General features: G+C 54.7%; 1 protein-coding gene across 2 annotated transcripts in view; it reads right to left on the bottom strand.

The window, feature by feature from the left end:
* Positions 1 to 19,514, bottom strand: part of CELSR1 (cadherin EGF LAG seven-pass G-type receptor 1) — a 144,573-nt gene that overhangs the window by 85,186 nt on the left and 39,873 nt on the right. For both annotated transcript variants that reach the window (XM_027540486.1, XM_027540485.1), the window contains exon 2: positions 4,903 to 5,541. In XM_027540486.1, coding sequence (XP_027396287.1) covers positions 4,903 to 5,541 — 639 coding nt within the window. The remainder of the gene's footprint in view (positions 1 to 4,902; positions 5,542 to 19,514) is intronic.

The following is a 19,514-nucleotide window of genomic DNA, read 5'->3' as shown; positions in this document are numbered from 1 at the left end:
CAGGGGGCACCCACTGTGAGCCCTGAACAGGCTGAAATGAGAAGCCAGGGTGGGGAGGCCAGGTGGGGAGGCTGGGTCGGGCACTGCAATCGGTGCTCGGGAAAGAGACCCCGGGGTCCGCCCGCCCCCCACCAAGCTCTGCATCTGGGTGTCCCTGAACCGGGTGACAACCGTCCCCACCTCACGGGGTTGTGGCAGGCCTAGTAGACCACAGCCTGGGTGGACACGGTCTCCCCCATGGCAGCGAGGCGCGATCAGGCTGTTTAATTAGGGACACGAACACCAAGGGGCAGCGGGACCCAGGCTCAGAGTCACAGCCCGAGGCTTGCCCTGGCCCCGCCCAGTGGCAAGTCCTCCTTGGGAGGAGTTGCCTCCCCCTGATGCTTCTGAATTGCGGTGCTGAGTAAGACTCTTGAGAGTCCCTTGGACTGCAAGGAGATCCAACCAGTCCATCCTAAAGGAGATCAGTCCTGGGTGTTCATTGGAAGGAATGATACTGAAGCTGAAACTCCAATACTTTGGCCACCTGATGCGGAGAGCTGACTCGTTGGAAAAGACCCTGATGCTGGGAAAGATTGAAGGCAGGAGGAGAAGGGGACGACAGAGGATGAGATGGCTGGATGGCATCACCGACTCAATGGACAAGAGTTTGAGTGAACTCCGGGAATTGGTGATGGACAGGGAGGCCTGGCATGCTGCGGTTCATGGGGTCGCAAAGAGTCAGACACGACTGAGCGACTGGACTGACCTCGGGAACAGGGGGACGCAGTGTGATTCTCCCGCTGCCACCGCTCAGAGACCCTTCGCACTTCACTTGGAACCCTTAGCGCCCTGCATGCAAAAGGCGCTTCTGAACAGATGTTGTGACGTCAATGAAGCAAGAAAAAGGACTCGGTAAAGGTGAACCCGGCCATCCCGCCCTCAAGGGGTCCACAGGGTGGATGAGCCTGAGCTCAGAAGCCAGAGCACCAGCTTCAAATCCTGCCTCACCCTCACCCGGCTCTAGAGCAGGCCCATTGCCGCCACCAGAACACTCCGGGGAGGACCGTTCTCTGTGGGAGGACCGTTCTCTGTGGGAGACGCCCCATGCCCTGGAGTGCACTGGGAGCACGCCTGGCCTCCAGCCACGGGCACCCCAACCCCCATCCTGGGATGTTGTCACGTGTCCCCTAGGGGCAGAATCTCCCCCACAGAGAACCTCTAGATGAGACACTTGAATGTCCTGCACAACAGGCTCTCCAGTTTTCGACTCGGGCCACGGAGCTGCTAGGAGGATCAGGGAAATGGGGTAGACTCGTCTGGAACAGGACAGCACACAGAAGGGCCCACCGAGTACCATCTTCAGGTTGCTGCCCTCCTGAGGGTCGTGGAAATATGCGGCTCACACCCCAAATGAGAGCAGATCGACCAACATGTAAACAGAGGGAGTTTCCAGGGAGATCAACAGTCACTGTTTCAGGAAGCCAGGGACCTCCTGGAAGCTCCCCAGAGCAGGGACAGCACTGGGCTGGAACCCAAGGGCGGTGATGACAGAGAGATGGCAGGTGCGGAGGAGAGGAGGCAGGAGGGATGGGCCACATGCGTGGGGAGTTTAACCAAAACCCAAGTCAAAGCCACGCTCTTCACAGGCCGGAGCGGACAGGGACCGAGATCCAGGAAACCGGCATGCGAGGTCGCCAGGCTGACCTCAATGCCTGCAGTCCTCTGTGCCCGTTCCCTCCAGAGCGGGGCCCCTGAAGACCCCAGCCAGGCCCCCACGCAGAGCTATGACAAGGAGAGATGCCTCCTCCCTAGAAGGACAGGGAGCCCTCGCTCCGGGGGCCCTGGAACTTCCTTGAGGCCAAAAGGGACGGAACAAACCCCGGGGAGCCGTCGGGGTATTTTTCCAGCATCAGATTCATGAGCTTTTCCTGAAATTAACTGATACCTTCCTTCACCCAGCTCATCTCCCGTCCGGCAACACAGGAAGCCGGGGTCCTCCGGCGGTCCTGGGCCCCTTCCAGCTTCCCTCCCGCCAGGCCGGAGCTCGCCTTACCCGGGAGCCAGTAATAAAACGCTGGTGACGACAGCACGGCTTTCACCAGGAATAAATGGGCTCAATTACCTCCAGCGAGAGAGCAGGGCTTCAAAGGGAGAGAGGAAGAAAGAGAGGAAGGGGGATGCAGGAGGAGTAATCAGTCTGACTCAGCCTTATCTCGGAGGGAAATGCGTACGACTACTCAGTACCAAGGACGTTCAGATGAGGCCCCTGCCCATCAGGACCTTTCAGCAGCGATGACACACCGGGTCATTCCCGGGCATAATTTCTCTAGAAATGACTCTGGTGATGAAAACGGAACTTGAGAAGTCTGGAAGTCCTTCCCACCAATAGGCTGATGCCTCTGTGGAGAGGACCCAGGGTCCACGGGTCCCCAGTGCCTCTGCTTACCCTGCCCAGATGTGGCCTCAAGCTCACATTTGGGATTTCTGGAGCCCAGGTCTGTGGCTGCGGCTACGAGGCCACGCTGGTCTGCTCAATCAGGACAGAGCACCCCCCACGCTGGCCATCTTCAAGATGAAGCCGCCAGAGTCTGGGGTGCTTGGGGTGTCCCCCATGTGGCCCCTACCGTCATGTGTCTCCACCAGGGAGACGGCCGATTGCATGGCAACCTTGGGTGGCCCACCCCACTGGGCGGGGCAGGTCTGATGCCTGCGCTGGCCGGCATACAGCAGGTACTCAACTAATGCTCATTGAGCTAGCAAATGACCGCTCACTGGCTGACTCCCTGGAGGGCACCAGGCTCTGTCCCAGGGGCCTGGGGCCACGGCTTCTCCGCTGGAAGCAGGAGTCATTGTGGACCCAGTCCCCATCTAGGCCATGCGATGGGGAGGGAGGCAGAGACACCCAGCTTGGCGGGGAGGCGGGGAACATTTCCCCACTGTGTGGAGGGCTGACCACGGCTGGCACAACTGGGCAGGGACTTCGGAACAGAACAGGCGAGGAGTGGGAGGGGAGGAAGGGGTGGAGCCCCACCCGCGTGTCCGTGGCACGGCTCCTGGGCATGACGACAGCCCTGATGACTCAGGTGTGGGCTCGGGCCCCGGGGTCCCCTTTACCTTCCCTGCTCATCACCAGATCCCAGGGCAGCCAGGAATTTACAGTTAACAATTGGGAGACCATGGAGAAGAGATGGGCAGGGCCGGACGTGACAGATGGACGGACAGATGGACACAGACGGCTGAGGGGCGCCAGGGCGGGCAATCAAGCCTCTCTTGCCACAGACGTGCCAGCGGGTTATAACCAGGCTGGGCTCAGACGCAGCGGGCCGGGGCGCACGCCAGCTCCCCAGGCTGCCAGACACCGCCTCCTCCAGCAGTGGTTCCTCCTCTTCGGCGCAGAGCACGGCCTGCCTGCCTCCCGCCCCTGGAGTCCCCACCGCAGGCTCATGCTCGTCCTGCTCCCGGAACACCTGCTGTGCCCGTAAGCCCTGGCCGGGGCTCCATCCGGGCCACGCCCCACGCGCGCAGAAACGGTCTCCCCACTGTCTACACAAAACATGCCCACCGAGGACATGGTCCACAGAAGACTCTCAGAGCCTCCTCCGGGCCGAGTCAGGTCCCACTTGACCTCAGAGAACTTTCCAGAAAGACAGACGGTCACCATCTGCCTCAGAACACTTGTTTCTCGAACGGGCGACTGGATTCTACGTGACCACAGCAAGAGTGTGTGTTTCTGGGCTGCTTTCGGTAGGATTTTTGTTTTTAAAAACAACCATCGGCTGCCTTTAGAAAGACTCATTTTGGTGACAGATGAGGATGTCTCAAGCGAAGCGTATATTGGAGGCAGGGAAGATGAGTAATTTCTACAGCGACAACGAGGCATGAAAAAGCCAACGTCATCTTTCCAGATCCCAACAATTAGTGGCTCACTGTTTCTATCCCAGTTATGCTATTTTAATTTCTTTAATATTTATTTATTTGGATCTTTATTGCAGCCCGAAGGATCTTCAGTTGCAGCACGTGGGACCTAGTTCCCTGACCAGGGGTCGAACCTGGCTCCCTGCCCTGGGAGCTCCGAGTCTTACCCATTGGACCACCAGGGAGGTTCCTATGCTGTTTCACTATAACCAATTAAACTCGAAATCAGGAATGAACTACTTTAAATTCAAAGCCACTTAGGGACTTCCCTTGTGGTCCAGTGGTTAAGACCCCCGCCTTCCAAGGCAGGGGATGTGGGTTTGACCCTGGTGGTCGGGGGAGGGGCAGCTAATTGTGGTCGGGGGGCAGCTAAGATCCTACGTGCCATGTGGCCTAAAAAGGCAAAACATAAAACAGAGGCAATATTGTAACAAACTCAACGGAGACTAAAAATGGTCCACATCAAAAAAAAATCTTTAAAAGAAAATGAAGCCACTTAAACAAAACACATGTCATTTCATCTGGATAGATTTTCAGTGGGCTCTGGTTGCCCAAGCTTCCTCCACTGTCCTTCCAAAGAAAGCGAAAAGTGAAAATGAAGTCGCTCAGTCCGACTCTTTGCGACCCCATGGACTGTAGCCTACCAGACTCCTCCTTCCATGGGATTTTCCAGGCAAGAATACTGGAGTGGGGTGCCATTTCCTTCTCCAGAGGGGATCTTCCCGACCCAGGGATGGAACCCAGGTCTCCCGCATTGCAGGCAGACGCTTAAGAGGGTGGCTTAAATAGCACGGGTCAGTGGAGACCCCGGAGCTGTGGTCAGGAAGCAGAGCCAACACCCGGGGACCCGGGGTCCAGCCTTTGGCCACGTCCCTCAGGAAGGGAGTGGACGGAGGAAACTTCCGGGCACTCTGACCTGTGAGCTGGAAGCCTGGTGTGAGGCACAGGTGACCGGGGCCTCCCCGCGCCCCCGAGCCCCCCGGGGAGAAGTGGGGGGCCCCCTACCTGTGAAGTCCTCCTGACACTCGCACGTGTAGCCGCCCTCGCGGCTGCGGCAGCGGCCGTGGGCGCCGCAGGGGCTGGAGTAGCACAGGTCGATCTCGGTCTCGCAGTAGTCGCCGGTGAAGCCAGGCGGGCAGCGGCACCGCAGCCCGTTGACCGGGTGGATGGGCCGGAAGAGCACGGTGGGGGAGCTGATGAAGGGCGCCGAGCTGTCGAACTTGAGCACCGACACGCACTTCATGTAGTTCTCGCACGGCTCCCGCAGGCAGATGTTGTCGTCGAAGGGCAGCACGCGCTGCGTGGACACGGCCGTCAGCAGCGTGCGGTTCAGGTAGATCTGCTCCTGCAGGTCCTCCGACGGGAAGAACTTGTCCCGGACGCCGCCGGGCAGCAAGGCCGAGAAGGTCACGTTCAGGATGTTGGCGCTCACATCCGTGTCGTTCTGGATGTTGAAGACGAAGACGGCGTCCTTGGTGGTGGACAGCACGGCGGCCACGCCCTCCACGAAGCGCGACAGCAGCGGGGACAGGAACCGCTCCTGAGACATGTTCTCCAGACGCACGGTGATGCTGTTGGTCAGCATGTCGTCCGTGATGACCGTGACCCGCAGGGTGCAGAGCGCCACCACGCTGTGGATGCCGTCTGTGAGACAGAAGGTGGGGGGTCATTCAGAAGCCTGCCTGCCCGGTCCCCTCGCCCGGCACCCCCGAGCCCCAGGCCCCTGCCCACTCGTGACCACGACCTTGACCCCGCATCCCAGGGCCTGCTTCCCTCCTCCCCCAGCACTCGGCTTCTGAAAGCACAGCTCCCGTCACGCCCATCAAGCTCAGAAGCCCCCAGGGGAGCCGCCCCCCCAGCTCATCAGGACATCTCAACCCTCACCACACAACCCAGCCCTCACTGCCTGAGACTCTGGCCTCACACACTTTCCTCCAGACGCGGGGGGACGCCGAGACCCCGTTCTCCCTGCTCTCTCCTCTCTCTGCACCTGCTCCAGCCACCCACCCACCCCCCAGCCCAGCTCAGAGCCCACGGTGTCCAGCACGGTCCCCGCCCAGGTACGGCCTTGACCTCTGCTGCGCTGACGGCCTCTCTCCTCCTGGCTGTGTCCTGCTCATCTAAACACACCCGTGCGTGCTCAGTCGCTTCAATCGTGTCTGACTCTGCAACCCCATGGACTGCAGCCCGCCAGGCTCCTCCGTCTGTGGGATTCTCCAGGCAAGAATACTGGAGTGGGTTGCCATGCCCCTGTCCAGGGGATCTTCTCGACCCAGGGACTGAACCCATGTCTCTTATGTCTCCGGCACTGGCAGGCAGGTTCTTTACCACGGGCGCCACCTGGGAAGCCCAGCATCCAGGAGAAGCTCACCATGTGTTGCTTTAGGAAGACACAGGAGAACACGGCCTCTCAGCCAACACAAATGACCACTCATGAAGGGAGGTCCTCAGGAATTGGTGGCCAGAGACGGCGGAGGGTTTGGGTCACCAGGCTGAGCAATGCCCCAGGTTCCCAGCCCAGAACCAGGCGGGCTGTCCAGCGGCTGCCCCAGGAACTGGCTCCGGCCACGATGGCCACAGGGCAGCTCCGTCACCTCCAGGGCAGCCCTGAGGTGCAGCCACAATGCTCAGGGACCTCCACCTGCTCCCGTCCACCGCCCACACCACGTGCTCTGGGGCCCGAGAAACACCTGGCCAAATTCTCATCCCTGTGACTCAGCTCGGCTCTGGGTCCCGGCAGCCCAGATGGATGCCCCACAATGCGGGTGCAGCCTGTGCCCTGCGTGAGCACCCCCGCCCCGGTTCCCTGGGGCATCTGGGCAAGCTCTGAGCCCCCGGCGGGCCCCACCCTCCCAGAGCTGGAGCTGGGCTGTGCCCCCGGACGGTCAGGGGCCAGGGACCACCTTCCAGCCCGAGTCTGGGAAGCCTCAGGACCCCCGAGAGGATGCGGTGAGGCGACAAGCCCGGGAGGCCACCCTGTCCCTCTGGACCCGGCACAGCCGCCACCACACTCAGCTTGCTGGGAGCCCTTAGAAGGCACGGCAGGCACAGCATGGGAGCTTCTGCCCTGGGACGGGTTTCCTCAGACACCCAGGAGCCAGAAGCCACTTGTGGGGAACCCTGAGTCACAAACCTGTCCAGACAGCGGAGAAACGTAACCGCTGCAGAAGTCACAACACGTTCGGGTGCAAACCTGAGACTCCCAGGGATTCTAAGAGAAGCCGGCATTACCCCATTTGACAGGCGAGAAAAACTGAGACCCTGGGAAGCCAAGTCTCACACCTGAGAACTCATGCTTGGTGGAGGGGCCCCCGGCTCCCCCAGTAACCACACCCACCGCCTAGCAGGTCAGGCAGTGAACGCCCTCTGACGGCTCCACCTGGTCCTCACGATAACCTGGAAAGGCTGACTTTTTTTCTTTTCGGCCGTGCTGCTCTGCTTTCGGGATCTTAGTTCCCTGACTAGGGACTGAACCCAGGCCGCTGGCAGTGGAAGCATGGAGTCCTAACCACTGGACCGCCAGGGAAGCGCCCACACACCTTACGGTCCTTATGGTCCTGCGTGGTCCATCCTCACCACCCTCCCTTGTCTTAAAGACACCCCCCTGCCCCAGGGCCCCTGCGCGCCGCATCTTCTGCCTGGAACACGGCATCCTTGTCGCTGGTAGCTGCTCCCTGGGCCACCCGGGACTCAGCGGCACGACCCCCATCAGAGGGGCCTTCCGCGTCCCCCGACTCATGCTCTGCCACACCCCCACTTTAATTCCTGCATAGGAGCGGCCGCGGCCTGATTTATTTGTTCATGTCCGTTCTTCCCCCAGTGAAGTCGTGAGGACCAAGAACCTGTAGGTCTTGTTCCTGCTGCACCTGTCACTTCTACAGCGGTCCCTGGCACTCAGAGGCCGCTGGACAAACATTCGGGGGAAGGTGGGAGGGGGCAGCAGAGGGGGGAAGGGAAAAACCTTGTCCAGCGGCATCTCTTTAACCCCAAGACTGACATTAGCACCAACAGTTTCAGAGACTTCATTTTTCCATCCAAGCTATTTTTCTGCGGGTGTTTCTTTTCTCTCTCTCTCTCTTTTTTTTTTTTTTGCAAAGGCCCAATGTAATAATACGAGACATAGGATATTCTTTCCTGGTAGCACTTGTTATGAAACATTCTTTTAATCTTAAACCACACACAGATGGGTTCTGGTCCGAGATTCGAGGGTCATGCTGGTTTTAAGCTCAAAAGCTCAGGCCATCTGGATGTGCTCTGAGCTGTCCTGCCCTCTCCCTCCCAGGGGTCCAGGGCTCAGACCCTCCCACAGGGAGTCCAGGAGGGCAGAGCACAGAGGAACATCCAGGACCAAGGAGCCAGGTTATGACCAGAAAACAGCACTGAATATTAACTCACGTCAAAGGTGCTTATGCACCTTACTGTTAATCTTACCATTAATTTATTTCAAGACCATGGACTGTCCTGGACAACCAGGTCCTGGAGACAATGAATTTGCTCTGAGTTTACATCATCTGGGTTGGATTTCTGAGTCTCCAGGAGCACAAACCCGACTGCCCATCAACAGGGAGCCACAAAATAAAAGGACGGCTGTCTGCACCGTGCAGCTCAGCTCAGCCACACCGACTGGGTGACATCCCCCTCCACAGGCATCAGGGCAGACCCAGACAACGTGAAGTTAGGGGGCAAAAGTAAGTCACTCTTCACACAACACACATGTTTACACGCAAGTCCAGAGAGCCACTAGCATGGGGAGCAAAAACTTCAGTGCTGACAGGGATTCTGTCTGGGTTGCTGAATTTGTTTTTAAATCAAAAACTTTTTTAGTTTGTTTTTAAATTTTAAGGAAAACTTTTATTTTAGAGTAGATTTAGTTTACAGAAAAATTGCACAGACAGTGCAGAGAGGTCCTGTATACCGAGCATCCAGTGTCCTGTTATTCAGGAGCTCAGTCGAGTCCAACTCTCTGTGACCCCATGGACTGCAGCACGCCAGGCCTCCCTGTCCATCACCAACTCCCGGAGCTTGCTCAAACTCAAGTCCATCGAGCCGGTGATGCCCTCCAGCCATCTCATCCTCTGTCGTCCCCTTCTCCTCCCGCCTTCAATCTTTCCCAGCATCAGGGTCTTTTCCAGTGAGTTGGCTCTTCGCATCAGGTGGCCAAAGTACTGGAGTTCCAGCTTCATCGTCAGTCCTTCCAGTGAATATTCAGGACCCAGTTACTCCCACAGTTAATTTTATTATCACACTGTGTGGGGTGTGTATTTGAATGAAGCGAGATGGACACACTGTTCACCGGAGCCCGCACTCCCCTGTCCTTTCTTCGGTTTCGCCTCCTGTCCTCGGCGTCCCAGGACCGCATAAGACGTGTAGGCGTCTCGTCCCCTGCTCCTCCGGCTGTGACGGTTTCTCAGACTTTCCTTGTTTGGATGATCTTGACTGTTTGCAGAAGCTCTGGTCAGGAATGTCGCTGATGTTCAGGGGCCTTTCACCTGCTTCTGCCTGAGCAGCCGTCTGGTCGATCACTCAGAAGCCTGTTTTGTTTGGGAGACCAGGGAGCTCCCGCAGGACTCCCCGGGCCTGAGCTGCAGGTCCTTCGTCCGCGGCTGCAAATGGGGCTGGAACCAGGGCCTCCAAGCCGGGAGGGCGAAGGGCTTTCGCCAGCTCAGCCAGGTCCCCTCATGGTCCCTGAGTCACAGAGAAGAGACAGAGGAGAAGGGCTGCAGGGCTGGGGCACCCACCAGTGGGCACCGCCCACAAACCCCAGAGACCACAGGCGAGGGGGCCTCGAAGGTCTTCATGGAGGGAGGGGCCCGTCCACGAGCTCGGCTCTGGTCAGGGGGCAGCCGTCGTCCACAGTCTAGACCCTGGGCTCGCTCAGCCCCGCCCGTCTCAGTGCCCGCAGAGCCGGGGGCCCTCAGTGGGCAGGGGACAGAGCTGGGCTGGCGGAAGGTGAGACAGGAAGGCCCCAGGAGGCCGGGGCATGGGGTCAGTCGGCGGAGGGCAGCCGCCTTCCCAGCATGGAGCATGGAGAAGGCAGGAGGGCCCAGATGGCCGCGGCCTCAGGACACAGGCGTGTCGGGACGGCCGGCCCGCAGCCTGGGGCTCAGAAAACACCAACCCTCTCTGTGCGGAGACCGGAAGTCCAAAGTCAAGGGTCAGCAGTGTTGGTTCCGCCCAGGGGCTCAGAGGGATGACCGGTCCCTTGGTGCTGACCTGGCGTCCGGTGCCTGCCAGCAGTCCTCGGCCTGCAGACACCTCTGCCTCACGTCACGCCGTGGGTCGTGTGTCCAGATTCCCCTCTTAAAAGGACACCAGTGCTGGATCGGGACCCACCCGAGTCCAGGAGGACCTCCTGACCGTGCTTAGCTTCATCGTACCCGCACAGGTCCAGCTACATCACCAGATCATCAAGTGAGGCCAACACGCCCGACACTCGTCAGGAAACACCCGGCCTCACGAGGCACAAGGATCGGGGAGACCTTACAAAGGAGGGGGTCCCGGCACAGGTATGAGACGGAGGAACCTGAGGACAGAGCGCTGAGCAAGAGGGACCAGACACAAAAGCGCAGATGCCGTGTGAGCCCAGGGACACGGGGCAGCCAGAGCGGCCGAGCTCACGGACACAGAGCAGACGGCGGGTGTCGGGGGCCGGGGTGGGGGGCGGCTAGCGTTTAAGCGGGACAGGGTCTCAGCTGCACAAGATGAACACGTCCTGGAGACGGACGGGCTGACGGTCACACAACGGTGTGAGTGGACTTAATGCCGCGGACCTGTACACAGAAAAACGGTTGAACGACAGCCTTTATGTTATAAATTTTACAGTTTGAATAAGAAAGATGAATACACAAACAAACAGGAAGGATGAAGAAATGAATAAAGAAACAGCCAAGATCCCAAAGCTGCCTTCTCCTCTCACTCCCACTTTTATTTTTTACTGTAAAGCTTTCTGATACGGGATAACTCTGACTCAGAGACGCCCTCTCCTAATTTCGTGTGTGAGCGAAGCTCCTGTCCCAGGGTCGAATTCAGCATCCACAATATCGAGTTATCCCATGAAACAGTGCGTTGTGTCCATGCCGGACAGAACCTTCTGGAAGGCTGAAATCGTACCAGGCCTCACTACCTCCAGGAAGGCTTCTCACAGCTCCCAGCCGCCACTCTGACCCTGGGCTACAGAAGCTGGGAGCTGAGACGCATTCTTGTCAAGATAAGCACTTTCACCTAAGAGTCAAGGATCGGTTCCTCAGAAAGTTAAACATGTAATTGACACCTGACCCCGAATCCTACTCCGAGGGGAAATATAAAATAAATGAAAACATATATCCACACAAAATCTTGTACGTGGTCCTTGGCGCAGCCGACGACGATTCACAAGAGCCAGGAAGTGGAAACCCACGTGCCCATGGACTGATGCATCCTATCTAAACAAGATGTGGTCCAAAAAAAAACACTAGAAACTAGATGTGGTGCCTCCATATGACGAACTCAGACACAGGGAGACGAAGAACTGACAACCTCAGAAACACGCTCAGGGAAGGAAGCCCGTCTCAGAAGCACACACTACAATTTCACACGCATGAACTGTCCAGAACACGTAAATCCGTAATAACAGAAACCAAATGGGGCTGCCAGGGACGGGCGTGGGGCCTGCTGGTGGGTGTGGGTGTCCCTGGGGTGATGGAAATATCTGGGGACTAGACAGAGGGGTGGTTGCACAACACCCTGAGCGTACCAAATGCCACTGAGGCGTCCACTTTGAAACGGCTCATTCTACGACGTGATGTGAATGCCGCCTCAATAATTAAAAAGGAAAAAAGAGTTAAGGATTCACCCTATAAAGAGTATAGTTTTATCTTGCATGAGATTATCCAAAAGGAAAGAAATTATTTTAAAAGGCATTGTGGAGCCTCCCTCGCAATCCAGTGGGTTAGGACTCTATACTTCCCCGGAGCACAGGTTCGATCCCTGGTCAGAAAACTAAGATCTGGCAAGCAGTGCAGCCAAAAAAAAGAAAAAGGCATTGTAAGAAGGATTTTCTTAAAACTAACTGATGAACTGAGTCAGAGGAGATGAGCCGACAGCGGGGAGCAGAAGCTTTGACAGAGCTGGGAGCCACGTTCTGACCCATGGTGACGGTGAAAACACGAGTTCCCGCTCAGGCCAGGCCGGCTGTTTACACTGTCAACTGAACGTTGCGAAAGAGACTAGCACACACCCTCAGTGAAAACACAGCGGCAGCCCCGGCTCCGACGGGGTCTCGTGGAGCGTCTGTCAGGGACCGCTGTTGCTCCTGGGTTTTGTTTTATTTCCAGCACTGGCTGAACAATGCGTAGCCTCGCTGGCGGCACAGGAAGCCAGCAGTCAGATCCTCCCACACTCCTCGCTGGGGACAGAGGCTGTGTTACGTTTCGGGGGAGAAAGGCGGAGAGGCAGGGCCTTCAGCATCCGGCTGGGCCCCCGCACCGTGGGCAGCCCGCGGACACTAAGGGTAGGGGTGGGTAACTTGCGGCTGGGGGCCGGCCCGGGCGCTAAGGGCGCGACACAGCACTCCCAGGCCAGGTGGTCACCCACCCCTGAGCAGCCCCAAACACAAACGACTCCAGACCTCGGCAGACGTCCACGGGGGCAGAATCACACCCAGGTGACAGCCCTGCTCTGGGAGACCACACGGAGGTTTCTGGACTCTTCTTTGGCTTGAGATTGGTGGTGAGACCCGGGAGCTGGGCGTCAGGCAGGACGGCCCAGGGGCTCCATGCCTCCAGCAGTGCAGTGGGGCTTCCCTCCACCGTCGGGGCCAACGTGGAGTCAGTCCGGCCTCACTCTGCCCTGCCAGAGCCAGACAGGCCACTCTTGTGTCCCATCCTAGGAAATCGGCCAAAGCTCCCCCACGACAAAGACTCAGGTCCAAATGGATTTCAAAGAACTAGTGACTCAAGCGCACTCCTTCTTATAGCTGAGTAACATCCCACTGTGTATAGCACAACCTCCTTATCCGTTCATCGGGTGATGGACATCCAGGTTGCATCCGTGTCCTGGCTGTTGTAAACGGGGCTGCAATGCACATTGGGGTACACGTGTCTTTTTCAACTCTGGTTTTCTTCAGGGAATGTGCACTTGCAGCGCAGCAAAGGAGACACAGACATTTTAGACACAGTGGGGGAAGGAGAGGGTGGGAAGATTCGGAAGAGCAGCACTGAAACCTACACGTTACCACGAGTAAGACAGACCGCCAGTGGGAGCTCGATGTACGACGTGGGGACCCAAAGCCGGCGCTCTGTGGCAACCTGGAGGATGGGGTGGGCAGGGGGCGGGGGGGTCAGGAAGGAGGGACACACACACACACATAATGCTGATCCACGTTGATGTACGGCAAAACCACCACAGTATTGTAAAGTAGTTATCCTCTGATTTTAAAAAATTGGGGGGAAAAAAAGAACTGGTGAGTGCCCTGTCCTGCCTGGCTCCGAGCTGAGCGACGACCTCCAGGGTGATCAGGGTGACATGGCCCCGGCACCTGCCGAGGGTCACTCATATGTCCTGCGGCCCCAGGCAGGTCAGCCCGAGACTACAGTGGGCAGTAAAGATGAAACTGTTAACCCAGTTAACTGTTAACTGTTAACCCTGCAGGCTGCTGAGCCCATGGGCGCTGCCGGGGCCTCTTCAGTCACTGCAGTTAGCGAGCAGCCCACAGGCAGTCCGGGAGGTTCCAAAGAAGCAGGAGACCCAGGAAGCCTCTGGGCAGGAGACGTGGGCCCCAGTGGCGCTCGTGGGGGACAGGTGAGGAGGGGACCCCCTGCTGTTACTCGGCACGCGTGTAAATCTTTGTCTGTGGCTTTGCGTGGTGGGCAAAATAATGCTTCACCTCCCCAGATGAGGCCCAGTCCAGAGGCCCGGAACCCGTGAGTGTGTCACGCTACGTCACGAAGGGTCGGGCTGCTGATAGGCTGACCCTGGAACAGGGAGACCATCCAGGTGGGCCCAGTGTGACCACAGGGCCCCGAGAAGCGGAAGAGAAGGCAGTGAGAGAAAGGCACAGGGATGCCGCACCGCCGCTGCGCAGACAGGGAGGGGGCCCGAGCCTGCGGTGGGGGCGCCTCTGGCTGCTGGAGGAGCCGGGCGGAGAGTCCCCCCGGGGCGTCTAGACAGGAGCGCAGCCTGCCACAACCCGGTTTCTTCCCAGTGAGACTGTGCCGGACTCCTACCCAGCGAACTGAGCAAGGATACATCCAGGTTGTCTCCAGCCACCATACTTGTGGTCATTTGTTACAGAAGCCGTGAAAGATTCCATCCTGTGAGGTTACCGTAACCTTGACACCAGCGTCAGACAAGGAGAGGGCTTCCCTGGCTCAGGGGTTAAGAATCCTCCTGCCAATGCAGGAGACAGGAGAGCGAACCCTGGCCCAGGAAGACCCTACATGCCTCAACTAAGACCCTATGTGCCGCAACTAAGAGGGTGAACCACCAACTCCCGAGCCTGAGCTCTAGAGCCTGGGAGCCACAACTGCTGGGCTCTCACACCCTAGAGCCTGTGCCCCTAAGGAGGAGCCCCCGCAAGGAGGAGCCCCCGCAAGGAGGAGCCCGTCACCGCAACGAGAAGAGCCCCTGTTCTCCACAACTAGAGAAAAGCAACGAAGACCCAGCACAGCCAAAAATAAACAAACAAAACTATAAAAAAAAAAAAAGACAGAAATCAGACAAGGAGAGCACTGGAAAGAAAAAGTACAGGCCACACCACTCATGGACAAAATGTAGTAACCCTTTAAAAAGGAAACGAAAACGAAACCTAATAATTATTAAAAATAAAGCAGAAAACGAAATCTAATAATTATTGAAAATAAAACAGAAAACAAAATCTAATAGTTATTAAAAATAAAACAGAAAACGAAATCTAATAATTATTAAAAATAAAGCAGAAAACGAAATCTAATAATTATTAAAAATAAAACAATGTATCAAAACCAAGTTGGATTTATCTTAAGACTTTAACATTTGAAAATGTGCTAACATAACACTTTTTTATAAAAAGCATATTTGCATCTCAATAAATAGAGGAAAAGAGTCAGTAAAATATTGCAATGACTCCTAACACAGATGCTAGCAAACAACGGCGAGACGGACACTTCCCTCAGATGATAAACACAACAGCAAACAGCGCACTCAGCAGAGGTGCCCACCACGTCCACTTCCACGTCGTCCTGGAGGCCCGGTCAGCGCCATGCACATGGATGAGTGAATGAAGATGTCACATCGTTACTCACAGATCATGCGACGAACGACACAGAAAACTCCACAGGCTCTGCAGGCAACCCGTCAGAACGCACCAGAGCACATAGCAAGGTAGCTAAAGAGCGAGACAAAAACATCTGGACTTCCCGGCGGTCCACAGTTAGGACTCTGCACTCCAGTGCAGGTGGTGTGGGTTCGATCCCTGGTTGGGGAACTAAGATCCAGCATGCCACATGGTGCGGTCAAAATTTAAAAAAAAAAAAATTTTTTTTAATCTCAAAGGATGCCTTAAAAAAGAAAAAGAAAAATCTAGCTCATTTCCTATATACTAAATCACAAGTCTCATAAAACACAATTTTTAAAATATCATTTACAATAGAACGAATATAGACTGCACTTAAGAACTAATCCAATAAAAGATACAGAAGCCCTTTATAAACAAAAAGAATAAAAAGATAAACTACTATTATGGGAATACCAGACCACCTGACCTGCCTCTTGAGAAAGCTATATGCAGGTCAGGAAGCAACAGTTAGAACTGGACATGGAACAACAGACTGGTTCCCAATAGGAAAAGGAGTATGTCAAGGCTGTATATTGCCATGCTGCTTACTTAACTTCTATGCAGAGAACATCATGAGAAACGCAGAGCTGGAAGAAGCAGAAGCTGGAATCAAGATTGCTGGGAAAAATATCGATAACCTCAGATATGCAGATGACACCACCCTTATAGCAGAAAGTGAAGAGGAACTAAAAAGCCTCTTGACGAAAGTGAAAGAGGAGAGTGAAAAAGTTGGCTTAAAGCTCAACATTCAGAAAACGAAGATCATGGCAACCGGTCCCATCACTTCATGGGAAATAGACGGGGAAACAGTGGAAGCAGTGTCAGACTTTATTTTGGGGGGCTCCAAAATCACTGCAGATGGTGACTGCAGCCATGAAATTAAAAGACGCTTACTCCTTGGAAGGAAAGTTATGACCAACCTAGATAGCATATTCAAAAGCAGAGACATTACTTTGCCAACAAAGGTCCATCTAGTCAAGGCTATGGTTTTTCCAGTGGTCATGTATGGATGTAAGAATTGGACTGTGAAGAAAGCTGAGTGCCAAAGAATTGATGCTTTTGAACTGTGGTGTTGGAGAAGACGCTTGAGAGTGCCTTGGACTGAAAGGAGATCCAACCAGTCCATTCTGAAGGAGATCAGTCCTGGGTGTTCTTTGGAAGGACTGATGCTAAAGCAGAAACTCCAATACTCTGGCCAGCTGATGTGAAGAGTTGACTCATTGGAAAAGACTCTGATGCTGGGAGGGATTGGGGGCAAGAGGAGAAGGGGACGACAGAGGATGAGATGGCTGGATGACATCACCGACTTGATGGACAAGAGTTTGAGTGAACTCCAGGAGTTGGTGATGGACAGGGAGGCCTGGCGTGCTGCGATTCATGCGGTCACAAAGAGTCGGACACAACTGAGCGACTGAACTGAACTGAACTATTGGCAGAAACAAAGATGATCCAACCATATTCATTGATAGGAAAAGCCAACATGGAAAGGGCAGCCCTTCTCCTCTAACTGACACAAGAATCACTGCCTTATCTGTCTGGGTCCCAAAAGGGTCCCTCACAGAACTGGCAAGACAGTCTGTAATCCACAAGGAAGACAGACAGACCAGCACAGCCAGGCAGGGTGAGGGGGACAGCTTGCAGGAGACGTGACCGCTCGTCCGAGTCCACGGTAACTGGAGGGGATTGACACGGAGCAAGCTAGAGCCAGGATAGAAACCAGAATCAGACCCACGAGCACAGGAAAACGACAGGTGGCCGAGCTGCCGCTGGGAGAGAGGAGCATTCCACAGGTGGGCCCGGGGCCGTCTATCTGTTATTGTTGTTAAGTCACTAAGTCGTGTCCGACTTGAGACCCCATGGGCTGCAGACCTCCAGGCTCCTCTGTCCATGAAATTTTCCAGGCAAAAAACATTAGAGTAGGTTGCCATTCCTTCTTCAGGGGATCTTCCGGACCCAGGGATCAAATCCGTATTTCCTGTGTCTCCAGCCTTGGCAGGCAGATTCTTCACCTGCTGACTCACAGGGAAACCCTAGACCAAATGACACTGGATCCCCGTCTCACACTGAACACGAAAAGCAATTCCAGGGAATTAAGGCCAGCAGTATGAAAGGGAAAACCTATTTCAGAAGGAACTGTACAGAACTACTGTTTATGATCTGAGGCAAATAAGGATTTCCTAAGATGTAAATCATGATCTTAAAGGGGAAAAGTGTATCATTTTGATATTAACTAGAAGAACTTTACAAAGAATATGATTTTAAAAATTAATGACGAGACAAGCCACAAACTGGAAGATATCTGGCCCTAAAACAAATTTAAAGATGCTCGACATCACTAGCAATTGGAGAAATGCAAATCCAAACCACAGTGAGATACCAATTTACACCCAAAGACTGGCGAAAGTGAAGAAGCCAGACTCCCACAAGTGACGGCAGGCCCATTCGAGGGAGGCACGGCTGCTTACTGCTGGTGGAAAGTGATTGGTCCAATCACTCTGCAAAACTCTGGAGTCACCTAACCCTCAGGCCCGACGGGGAGAAACTTTCAGGGGAGTCACTCCAGGGGGATCACCCCAAGGCAGTCACCGCTGGGGAAACCACGCCCCCGTGGGCAGGAGGTACACAGATGTCCAAGCAGCAGAAGAGATCCAGTGGAACGGGGACTTCCCTGGCGGTCCAGTGGCAAAAAATCTGCCTTCCAGTGCAAGGGACACGGGTTTGACCCCTGGTCAGGGAGCTGGATCCTGCAAGCCTCGACTAAAGACCCCGCAAGTCACAACCAAGATCAAAGATCCCGCATGTGGCGACCCAGACCTGGCACAGGCAAAATGAATGAAATTTTTAAAAAAGAATGGAATGTTCACAGACGAAACGCCACGCAACAGTGAAAGGAACCAGCTACAGCCTGAAATGCCGACACGGTGCCGAGTGGAGGGGCAGGCCGTCGTAAGGTCACGCAGCGGGCGCCGTGCACACAGCCCAGACACAGACACGACCCAGTGAGACAGGGCCAGGTCCTCTGCCTGAAACCCCTGGGGCCGGGTGGTTCTGGAATTTGGGAGTTTTTTAATATGGAAGTTATAAACAGTGCATATTCCATTTTACATAACAACTGATCTCGCCTTTGAATGGGTAATCCTATTGCAGACTGCGTGTGAACAGTCACACGAACAAGGATAAAAACTGTCAACAGCCTCCCACTGGTCTGGGTCTGGTTTTGCTGCCAAATGAATTTTTGATCTTCATGACCCAGATAACCACGATGGTGTGATCACCCACCTAGAGCCAGACATCCTGGAATGTGAAGTCAAGTGGGCCTTAGGAAGCATCACTACAAACAAAACTAGTGGAGGGATTCCACCTGAGCTATTTCAAATCCTGAAAGATGATGCTGTGAAAGTGCTGCACTCCATATGCCAACAAATTTGGAAAACTCAGTGGTGGTCACAGGACTGGAAAAGGTCAGTTTTCATTCTAGTCCCAAAAAAAGGCAATGCCAAAGAATGCTCAAACTACCGCACAATTTCACTCACCTCACATGCTAGTAAAGTAATGATCAAAATTCTCCAAGCCAAGCTTCAATAGTACGTGAACCGCGAACTTCAGATGTTCAAGCTGGATTTACAAGAGGCAGAGGAACAAGAGGTCAAATCGTCAACATCTGCTGGATCATTGAAAAAGCATGAACGTTCCATACAAACATCTACTTCTGCTTTATTGACTATACCAAAGCCTTTGACTGTGTGGATCACAACAAACTGTGGAAAATCCTTTAAGAGATGGGAATACCAGACCACCTGATCTGTCTCCTGAGAAATCTGTATGCAGGTCAAGAAGCAACAGTTAGAACTGGACATGGAACAATAGACTGGTTCCAAATAGGAAAAGGAGTACATCAGGGCTGTATACTGTCACCCTGCTTATTTAACTTATATGCGGAGTATATCACACGAAATGCTGGGCTGGATGAAGTACAAGCTGGAATCAAGACTGTTGGGACAAATATTAATAACCTCAGATATGCAGATGACACCACCCTTATGGGAAAAAGTGAAGAAGAACTAAAGAGTCTCTTGATGAAAGTGAAAGAGGAGACTGAAAAAGTTGGCTTAAAGCTCAACATTCAGAAAACTAAGATCATGGCATCCGGTCCCATCACTTCATGGCAAATAGATGGGGAAACAGTGGAAACATTGGCAGACTTTATTTTCTTGGGCTCCAAAATCACTGCAGGTGGTGACTGCAGCCACGAAATTAAAAGACGTTTGCTCATGGGAAGAAAAGTTATGACCAACCTAGACACCATATTAAGAAGCAGAGACATTAC

The sequence above is a fragment of the Bos indicus x Bos taurus genome, chromosome 5, assembly GCF_003369695.1.
Source record: "Bos indicus x Bos taurus breed Angus x Brahman F1 hybrid chromosome 5, Bos_hybrid_MaternalHap_v2.0, whole genome shotgun sequence".
Lineage (NCBI taxonomy): Eukaryota > Metazoa > Chordata > Mammalia > Artiodactyla > Bovidae > Bos > Bos indicus x Bos taurus.
Note: the sequence above shows the minus strand (reverse complement) of the source record. Positions and strands in the feature narration are given on the sequence as shown.